The sequence below is a fragment of the Nymphalis io genome, chromosome 1, assembly GCF_905147045.1.
Source record: "Nymphalis io chromosome 1, ilAglIoxx1.1, whole genome shotgun sequence".
Taxonomy (NCBI): domain Eukaryota; kingdom Metazoa; phylum Arthropoda; class Insecta; order Lepidoptera; family Nymphalidae; genus Nymphalis; species Nymphalis io.
Window position 1 is genome coordinate 9,435,094 of NC_065888.1, and position 10,416 is coordinate 9,445,509.

The 10,416-nt window shown below is 30.8% G+C and overlaps 2 protein-coding genes across 2 annotated transcripts; one reads left to right on the forward strand and one right to left on the reverse strand.

Moving 5' to 3' along the window:
- Window positions 1-418: 418 nt before the first annotated feature.
- On the reverse strand, window positions 419-2,711 carry LOC126770933 (protein-cysteine N-palmitoyltransferase Rasp). Its single transcript, XM_050490556.1, has 4 exons — window positions 2,494-2,711; window positions 1,650-2,404; window positions 1,157-1,374; window positions 419-904 (listed from the first exon to the last, which is right to left on the reverse strand). The coding sequence occupies exons 1-4, from the start codon at window positions 2,591-2,593 to the stop codon at window positions 430-432; spliced, it is 1,548 nt and encodes a 515-aa protein (XP_050346513.1). The 5' UTR covers window positions 2,594-2,711; the 3' UTR covers window positions 419-429.
- Window positions 2,712-5,508: 2,797 nt separating this feature from the next.
- LOC126770993 (endoribonuclease CG2145-like) lies at window positions 5,509-10,240 on the forward strand. The gene is made up of 7 exons (XM_050490627.1): window positions 5,509-5,872; window positions 7,421-8,330; window positions 8,562-8,673; window positions 8,741-8,825; window positions 9,540-9,683; window positions 9,765-9,853; window positions 9,929-10,240. The coding sequence occupies exons 1-7, from the start codon at window positions 5,815-5,817 to the stop codon at window positions 10,160-10,162; spliced, it is 1,632 nt and encodes a 543-aa protein (XP_050346584.1). The 5' UTR covers window positions 5,509-5,814; the 3' UTR covers window positions 10,163-10,240.
- Window positions 10,241-10,416: the final 176 nt, after the last annotated feature.

Genomic DNA, 10,416 nt, shown 5'->3' on the forward strand with positions numbered 1-10,416 from the left:
TAAACGTATTAGTTACGTCGAGACAGTGATACATCATAGCTTTAATAAAATCCAACAGTATATTACCATAATCTCGGTATAAATGTGTTGAAAATATGGTTAATGCCAAAAAATATAACAAAATCATTACATGATAGGTGGCACAGTGATTGAAAAAATAAACATTTTTGATATTTGTGTAAAACTACAAGATTAGCTATTATATTGTACTTAAGACACGCAGCAAAAAGTATTTATCTTGACTCATAAAAACAATCGATGGTGAAATGAAAATTGGTAATGCATGCATCACAATAATTGATTTGTCATATCTGTTACCTAATTTAAATACCAGCATTTGAAATTATACCTAAGTCATAAACAGAGATTCCATTTAAAAGATAATAAAATAAATTAAAATTAAATAAAATAAATTGATAAAAAAGTATTTTATTTGTTTTTTACACAAGTGCCTCTAGATTGAACATTTTCCAGTGCCATAGATACATGACAACAACAATATAAAGATAAAATTAATATAAAAGAATTTAAAAGTGATGGTTGAGAAAAACATTCAAAAAATAAATTCCCAACTTCGCTTCCAGCAAATAAATAAAAATTTGAAATGGCTGAAAGAGCTAGTAACGGTGAACATAAAAAAGCAATAAAACGTACCTCCATGGCTTTAGTTTTTAAAATGTTTACTCTAAATTTTTCGTATATATTATGTTTCGAAATAACTTGACCTATATATTCTAATGTGACTCCTAAATAATTCAATACAGACCAAATAAGTATGTGCCACACAGTTCCATGCCACAAAAAAATAAATAGGAATGTAGCAAGTGATGCTATCAGCTTGTAAATGATCTTTGGTAATATGTCAAATTTACATAACACCCCATAACCAGGCTTGTATATATATCTGAAAAATAATGTAACATTTAGATGTTGCTTTCTCCAAAAGAAAACTTTTTATATATTTAGAAGTTTTAAAATCATTTTTTAATGATATAATATTAAATAATTCCATGATCATACATTAGGCATATTTACACATACTTTAAATTCACAAATCAACATAAATTTATAATAATACTTAGTCAATGAGCAAAAGCTGTACAAGACAGTACATATTTCATAAATCATATACATCCTCTAAACACATTGTACTTACTTTACTAAAAATCTGTAGAGACCCACATCGAAATGTCTCCACATCTGAGAATAAACATGAATTCTTGCAATGCACCTAGGTGTCGGTGGTGGGTCCATATTATCAAGTCTAGAAAATGCTCCTGTACTGCCATATGATATTACATATTTCATGTGAAACTCTAATCCCATCCAGAGTCCACCACCGCAGAGAGCAATTGTTGGTAGCTTTCTTATCAACTAAAAAAAAAATATGTTTTACTGATAGAAGACTCAAAACTTTCATCTTTATTGTTTTGACAAAGAGCAATACTTTACGGTTACAAGCTTAAGTGTGCCGGTATTGTTAAAGCAAATAGAAAGCAACCATTCGAAAGCACATTTGTTTAGCAAGCCATTAAGCTACAAAAAATGGCTTTTACTCCATACTATGCAAACTTCTGTTAGCAAAAGTTGCAACAGAGTTTGCCTTATAATAAAAAAAGAAAAAATGTATACATAAATTCCATACTGACCTGCATATTATTTTGCATTGCAAAGAAATATATATAATGAAAACATAAATCCAAAATAAATGTGTAAAATTTAAAAATTGTTATATCAATAGCAAATTGCTTCAGTCTTGTTTTTAATTTTTCTCTTTTGCTTGTAAAACTTTTTTGAAATTCTTCATATAGAATAATTGGACCCATGTATAGCAGAGGTAAGTACAATATATAACTAAACATATTTACTGCTTCATTTAAAGTCAATACTGTTGTAGTTTTATCTTCAACATAATCTAAACAAAAACTTATGCAACGAAGTTCAATCCAGGCTACACTAAATAAAATTAGATATACCTCTTCATCTTGCATTTCTTCATGGTCCAAAAAATTCCAAAAATAATATTTGTATTTTAAAGAGTTGTAACTTAATAGTAAAAATATGCTTGTAATCCAAATACTTAATTTTCTTCCTCCACAAATCAATATCATAGCATATATAAAAGGTTGAGCAAAAATTATTACTAATTGTCTAAATCCCATATAACTTGTGATGAAAATTATACTAGATAATATATACCAATATTTGAGAATATAACTACATACTTCACGTATTAATTCAGAAATTACAAATTGGAATATCAAGTAGTGCCAGGAAGTGTGAAGAAAATATTTCCAGCTGCTCCATTCAATATCAGAGCCATCTTTAAGCCTCGATAGGGAACTCCAACCTTGTTGTAAATCACTTAAATTAAGAAGTAATTCTGTATCTTTCTCTAAAATATCTAAAGGAACAAATTCAAGATTTAAATTTATTTATATATAAGATGTTTACAATTATACTATGTAAATAATATAGACTTGAATTGTATACCTCTTTGAACTTCTATTAATTTATATAAAGAGAATAAATTCGCAAATATCCATAAGCAAAAATAAATGTATAATTCAGTAGATGGAAGAGTAAATTTCATCGTGAATGTAATGGAGTATTTCTTGTTATCATTTTCATTTCCCAAAAGCTGTAATGATGTAAATATAATTTTTACTTGTGTTTTTTTTTTTAATTTTGCCGGCTTTCTGTCTGTTACAAAATTTGACTTAAAAGTGGGAGGTTAATTTAAATGACAACTGACACTTGACATTGATAATTATTTCCCTTAATATTAATAGTGAGCAACGATCATAGAGCAGGCGTGCTTCAAAAGCGCTCAAGAAAATGTTAATTTTTGTATAAAATATACAATTACAAAAGTTTTATAAATCCAAAATATATAAAAACCTATAATAATATAACCTATACCTATAATTAAGGTATCTATAAGGTAGGACGAAAACATATCTATTAATGTAGCCCTGTACCTAATCGTGAAAAAACCGGTAACTAAGCATGTAAAAATCGTGAAATTTAATAATTATGTAAGTACTTTTTTAATCCATTTTCGAAATAGGTACCTCAAATGTATGTATAATACACGTAAATGAAATTAGCTGGATTGAAATTGAAGGCTCTCTGTGAAGTTAGCGCATATAAAGTACTACAATGGCAAAGGCTGAAATTGCGACAGAGATAACCACTTCATATTGACTCACATTTTAAGGAAATATAAAATAATCCGTTAAATATATTATCCATTTTTATAGCTGTTTTAATTAATAACGAAATAAGTATGTTCATAATAAAATACTTACAAATTAACATTATTTAAATGATAATAGACATGCGCGACACACTATTTTTTTTTATTTGGATACCCAACAGTTGTACATAGCACACATTCAAAACACTTTTTACATTAACTTAAAACTAACTATGCACAACCGATTACCGGAGAACACACCATTTACAAACGCAATTACAAAACATACAAATCAAAAATAAAAACAGAAAATAAAAATAGTTAAATAATGAACAAAAACAGAAACAAAAAGTAGCAACTAATTATATTTTTAACCAAATTAACTAAAAGAAATATCACATTTTTTCATAAACGATGAGAGTCCGTCACAACCAATATCCAGTGTTACTGTGTTTTTAAGACAATAATTATATTCTCGCGAATTTAGCAATATTGGAACATTCAGTCCAAGTTTCGTTCGAGTGCGGTCAATTTTAAAGAACGGACATGGGTTACGAGGGGGTCTTCTAGGAACATTAATATTAATTCTACTCAACAGTCTATCATCATCTATTTTTTCATTACGAAATATTATATGAACTTAACAATGGATTCCTTTTCCTGGAATGGAACACCGGAAGTGGCATTGAAAGGGTCTGAGCACTCCCCGTCAATAATGACTTTGGATTATCGATCGGAAATATATGATTAACACCATCTCAGAGATGTATCAGAAATGCCAAACATGAAAGTTTCCTAATCAGTATCTCATGGTCAACCTTATCAAATGCATTGGAAAAATCTGTTTCGCTACTTAAGTAGCGAAACAAATTTGACAGTTGGTGCGTTCATTGTGTTTTTTGTTCAATTTTCGCTTATTTTTATGTTGGAAAACGATTGTAATTTAGTGAAAAGGCCGAGAAACAATCCTTATATAATATCGGAGGTTATACAATGGTGCATTGTCGTATTATTTCATGTTAAAGCGATATCAAGAAGAAAATTGCGGGCGTGTGTATTCACGCGTAAGTATGACTATTTTGTCCCTAAATATAGTATTTCGGTGATGTTTATTTATGCCATAGCATGATGGACCCTTATATTGAATTAAAATCCTAAAGATAATAGGATTTTCCAGTTTTTATCATTCATAACCTATAATTATTTATCATGTAAGTGCTGCCAGCGTCAGCTTAAAAAATGTCCCGATTTTCGATTTAAAAGATCGAGTCGTCGACAATGTAAACAAATAAATACGGAGTCCAATAATAACCTTAAGTGCTTCATTATATGTAAATATGTTATTTTAATCTATTCGTTCTCCTATTTATAATTTCCTAACGACAATATTATTTAACATTCTGTATGAATTAATAATAATATTAGATACCGAGTCAAGAGAAATATATGTGGCAACCATTTTTTATTAATAATTTAATTGTGTTTTTTAGATTTCAACATCCGAGGGGAATGCTAATCCAGTACCATATAAATATGTTGAAGTACTATTAATAACGGAAACAAAAACAAACAATGCAACGGTTTTTGGGTGCAGTTGGAAGACAAAAAAATATTTTAATTATAAAAATGTATAATAACTTTTTTTTTTTTTATATTCGCCGGGAGGGCAAATGACTCTACTCCACCTGATGGTAGGTGGTAGTAGAGTCCAAACGCGACGACGGCCAGTACAGACGGGAAAAACGTTCTGCATTAGCCGCCTTCGCCTTGCCGGCCCGCAAGATGCCTCTTCACGCCTCGTTTGAAGGAACCCGGGTTGTAAGAGGAGGGGAACACGTGAGCTGGTAAGGAATTCCATTTTTTGGAAGTGCGACAAAGAAAGGAGTTGCCAAATTTCTTTGTTCGCGATGGAATTGATGTCACAGTTAGGCGGTGACATCGAGAACCAGCTCGCGTGGACTTAAGAAGGAAGGGGGAAGCAGGAATTAGAAAGAATAATTCCTCAGAGCACTCGCCGTGATACAGTCGATAGAAAGCGCTCAGTGCTGCTATCTCACGACGCAATTGTAAAGGTTCAAGGGTGTTTGTGACCTTTACGTTGCCAATAATGCGTACGGCACGTCGCTGCAACCGGTAAAAAGTAAAATTTAATAACCTTATTTTGTTTTAATTAAATCCTGAAAATTATTTATCTCCCGAAACAGGGAATGCAGTTACTATGGCAACATTACACGCACACATTGACAAACTATCTCTGTCTCAATCCCGGTTTCACGGCCCCTTGGTCTATATGTTTCTCTGTCTACGGTCTACGTAAAGTGATCTTCATAATTCATATCTTTATAGACAAGTTTCCTATATGACCTTAAACACTGACTGTTGTATATAGTTATGGTCTAGTGTGGTGACAGTTACAGCTGAGAGAAACGAATTGATGTAAGACATTGAAGTTGATTCACAAGCGCCAAAAGTTCCCAATTAATAGTTATATATCTTCTTGCTACGTAAACAAACTCCGTCTGCACTCTTATACTATTATTACTTCAAGTTCAAAGAGTGAATTTGATAAAAATTTTCCTCAATGTCTTAACTGTTGGTTTTTATAAAATAAAATCATGGAAATTCTAAGATTTATTTGTATTGCATTTGTGTTTATTTCTCAAACAAAAACATGTAAGTATTGTTTTATTTAGAATAACAGTTTATCAGTTCGTAAGATTAGAAATGTTAAAAAGTCAAGGATAATTAGCTGAATTGTAAATATTTGACTGTGAAAAATGTATTTTGTATTAATAACTGCGAATAAATTAGCTATTTAAAATTATAATATTTATACCATAAATTAAAAATAAATATTATAAAAAAAACAATCAAAAATAATAATAAAAATATTAATCAATTATTTGTATAAATGTACCACACTCTAAAATATGCATTATTAATGAAGAAAGCTGGCTTAGAAAGTTTACTTGCGTATAATTTATAATACTTGGTACATATTCACTATTTGCAGATTTTTTTTAAGTTCATTAACGTCTGTAATAAAACCTAACAGGATAGTCAATAGATGTCAAGGCCTATTTTACTGTCCAATGATGAATTAAGAATACATAAAATATTCGCGTATTTCTTGAATCATGGTTAATTATTTTAAGATATTTATTTATTTAATTATTCGAATCACTGACATTTTCGTTTCTGCAGAAATTTTATTGTATCCTCATCGAGGTCATCGTTCTCAACATTTTAGAGATCATGACAACTAAGACGGGCTCGGTTATGTATAAGAATATCGCAATATCTTTGCGTTATTGCAAATATCTGAAAATATGCTTCTCAAACTGTAATTTACTGTACTTATGTTGTAATTAGGAATGTTTTGTTTTTTATTTTACCTACTTCACGATAAAGCTGCTACATCGATTGATATAGAACTTATATTATTTTAATTTATAGTTTCAGAACGGATAAAGGCAACTTATATATTCCAATCCAAGAACGAGTAAAGATAAACAAACCTTAGATTTAATTCTTCGCAGTTTGCCCATAGGTTGCATCACAAACAATTATTACGCTGATATTAAAAACTCAATTGTTTTACAAATTCATAGATTATTAAAAATCTCGACTTATGATATCACGTCAATTCAAGCTTAATGTTATTGAAAGATTTTAAAATATTACTAGATATATATTCAAATAAACGTGAAAAAATATGCGTGGTTTGTTGTATCACAGTATCTACGAGCGATTACGGAGCGCGATCTGAAATTATTAAACACTAACAAATTATAAATAATCTAACACATAAACAAAAAAGCTAAATTTATTTGTGTTCACTAAAATAATCAAAATAATGATAAGAATATTTTAGTAGTAGCAAGTTTTTGTTTTTGCATTTTAAAAGATCACAGCACTTTACGGTTTGAGAAACGCCTTTATAGTCGGATTACTGAAAGAAAACATTAATAGCCTACGGTGAAGGAAAACATCGTGAGGAAACCTGCATGTGTCTAATTTCACTGAAATTCTGCCACATGTGATTCTACCAACCCGCATTAGAGCAGCGTGGTGGAATAAGCTACAAACCTTCTCCTCAAAAAGAGGAGAGGAGGCCTTTAGCCCAGCAGTGGGACATTCACAGGCTGTTACGGTTACGGAAACATTAATAGCCTAGTTAATTGTTATTAATTAATTATTTGCATTTTTTTCTATTTTCAGGCATATGTAGAGACCACCGCTATAATCCTAGCAACGATTTTTTACTTCACGAAGCAGGGACTATTCCATCAAATGATAAAAATAGTTATAATTTGAATTTTCCAAGCTTATCTCCGTCAAAACCTACTCAAACTACTCTGACCGCAAATATCAACAATGTTCCCGCTACCAAACCCCAAACTTCTGGAAAACGTGACTATGTTGCACCTCAACGTCCATCCACTCTGCCAACATCCACGTCTAAGCCTCCTATTAATACGTTTACCAACTCTGGATCTTCTTCGCATACTCCTAAAAGGGATTATGTAGCTGAATTCCCTACCTTAAAGCCTATAGGCACCACATCAAAACATTCAATCACGACCCCAATGCCTTCAACTCCACCAAAAAGAGACTATGTAGCGCCAAACCTACCATCTTCAAATAATAAAAACACTAATTCAATGACAGGAAAAGTAAAAGATCTCATTAACTTTTATGATAGTAAGCACCCAAGCGGACCGACACAAAAGCCAAGTTACAGTTCCGTTATAAATGGACCCAAAGGCAACCAAACACCAACTTTGTCTACAGTTAACACTCCAAAACCGATGAGCTTCAGTTCAGTTGTATCAGGTTCGAATAAGCCCACATCCACGTATAAAGTTACGACACCCGCTACTGCTGGTGGAAGACCTGGTGTTGCAAATAACAATGCACCCACAAAGCGACCAGGGAGTCCTGTTTTACCTAGTTCCATAATTAGTAATCAAGGTCAAGGCACAAATTCAAATAATCCAAGCGATGCGGAATTACAAACTATGAGTGAAGAATTGCTCCGAAAAGATATAAATAATGCAGCTAAATATGTAACGGTTAATTATCAAGAAAAAACAACATCACTTTCGAAAGAAGATAAGGCTCCTTTACCGTAAGTAATTAATACTGCCCTAGAAATTTAGGTATTATTACATTTATTCCTAAATTATAAAATATTAGAAATAGGAATATTTCCATCTTTATTCGTAAAACACAACATAAAAAGGAATGTAATTGAGTAAATGTGGTTAAAAATATCCACAAAAATTAGTATATCATGCCGATGCTGGAAAAATAGCGTTAATCAATCAAGTTAAGTCGTTAATTTTATCTTTGTTTGCAGATTACTCACTATTTCAGCCGAAGTATGGAATATGACGACAGTACAAAAATTCACACCTCTATTGGATAACTACGAAAGAGATACTTTAGTCAATGAATATGTAACATCACAGGTAACACACAGGTTCAATGACTGAAGCATTCTATAAAAAATCAAATCATCATACATTTGAATTACAGGAGAGAAATGAAGAGAACGCTTTCATGGACGTCATTATGGCTACAAGTGTATTTCGCCATTTGATGAATTTCTTAAAAGATAAAGGTAAAATCGAACTTTTTTTGAGAATAAGGTATTTTCTTATATATATATATAGGTATTCTCCGTTTTGCTTGCTATAGGTAGGTACCTATATTTTTCTCTATAAATAAGAGAACAAATACAATTCATATTCTTATTCATTTAAAATTTTATGTAAAAAAAGTAAGCAAATATTTAATGGGCACTTTCAACAAAACAAGAGATGGGAAGAGTTTTTATACTACTTTTATCTATTTTATCATGTTGGAATGTAAAAACAACAAAAATATATAAATAGTTTTTCAATGTTATGAAAGAAAATAAAATGCTAGAAGGGACATAACATTTTAGTTACCAAGGTTGGTGGCACATTGTGATGTAAGGAATCGTTAATATTTCTTACGGTGCCAATGTCTGTGGACTGTTGTGACCTCTTACCACCAAGCCATTGGCCCATCCGCCTACTGATATTATTACGAGATATGGTGAGATAATACATAAATGGAATTGAATTGAATGGTGTATGAGAATGAAACGGAACTTTGTCTGAGTATATTAAAAATGGCAGCTCTCGAACGAAGGATGCGTTGGCAAAAAAAAATCTGAGAAATGAAAATAAATATGTTGATATTTATGTAGTATTTTTTATGCGAACTTACTTAACTTATGTATGAGTAATGTGTACGTTCAATTGTAGGTATAATTGTAAAATATATATACTATATATTTTTATTTTAGGATATGTCACCCCAGATCCGAAACAACAAAGAGATTTTATAAAGCAAATGTGGTTTGGGTTATATTCCCGAGGTAAAGGAAAAATAAGTAGTTCAGGCTTCGAACACGTATTTGTGTCTGAGCTTAAAAATAATGAAGTTTCAGGTAACGTAATAATTATTTATCCCTATAATTAAGGTGTTAACTTTTATGTATTAAAAACTAAAAAAACTATATTTATTATAGGTTTACACAATTGGATTTATTTCTCAAAAGAAGAATTAGCAAACCGAATCAATTATTTAGGATACTTGAAATATGTAGAACTTAATGGCGTAAGTTTTTTTTAAATTACGATATTTTTAATGTTTCGCTGAATGTGTACAGATTCAATTGGATTCCTATTTCAGAAAGGTGCTGTTCTCAAAATGCACTTCAACCAGCAAGGTGTAGACAAACCAGTAGATAGTATGTTCATAGGGACATCGCCTGAATTGGAAATGGCACTTTATACTTTATGTTTTGTTACGCGAGCTGATAAAGACTGTAAACTAAAACTTGGAACAAAAGACGTTGAAATCGTTACACATAACTTTAGATACCGCAGTAAAAACTACATCGGCAGTGCATATCCACAGATATAATATTAATATTATAAAAATATATAAATACGAAGTCAATTTAAGTATATACTTATCTATTAAATTTTTATAATTTTATTATTAAAACGTCTTTCATTTATTAAAAAAGTCGGTAACAACCCAGGGCTCCTTGGATATGTTTTATTTTTAAATTAAATATCATTATAAATTTATTTAATTTTAGAGCGTAAAAAATCAACTAAAAAGTATATGAGCACAATTTTCGTACCGAGACGAAAAGCCGAGTTATCGATGAA

Coding starts and splice junctions, on each gene's coding strand:
- LOC126770933 (XM_050490556.1), bottom strand. CDS start 2,593: ATGAAATTTACTCTTCCATCTACTGAATTATACATTTATTTTTGCTTA. Junction 1,375..1,649: donor CAATGCAAAATAATATGCAG/GTCAGTATGGAA, acceptor TTTTTTTTTTAG/TTGATAAGAAAGCTACCAAC. Junction 905..1,156: donor CTCTACAGATTTTTAGTAAA/GTAAGTACAATG, acceptor ATTATTTTTCAG/ATATATATACAAGCCTGGTT.
- LOC126770993 (XM_050490627.1), top strand. CDS start 5,815: ATGGAAATTCTAAGATTTATTTGTATTGCATTTGTGTTTATTTCTCAA. Junction 5,873..7,420: donor TATTTCTCAAACAAAAACAT/GTAAGTATTGTT, acceptor TTCTATTTTCAG/GCATATGTAGAGACCACCGC. Junction 8,331..8,561: donor GAAGATAAGGCTCCTTTACC/GTAAGTAATTAA, acceptor CTTTGTTTGCAG/ATTACTCACTATTTCAGCCG.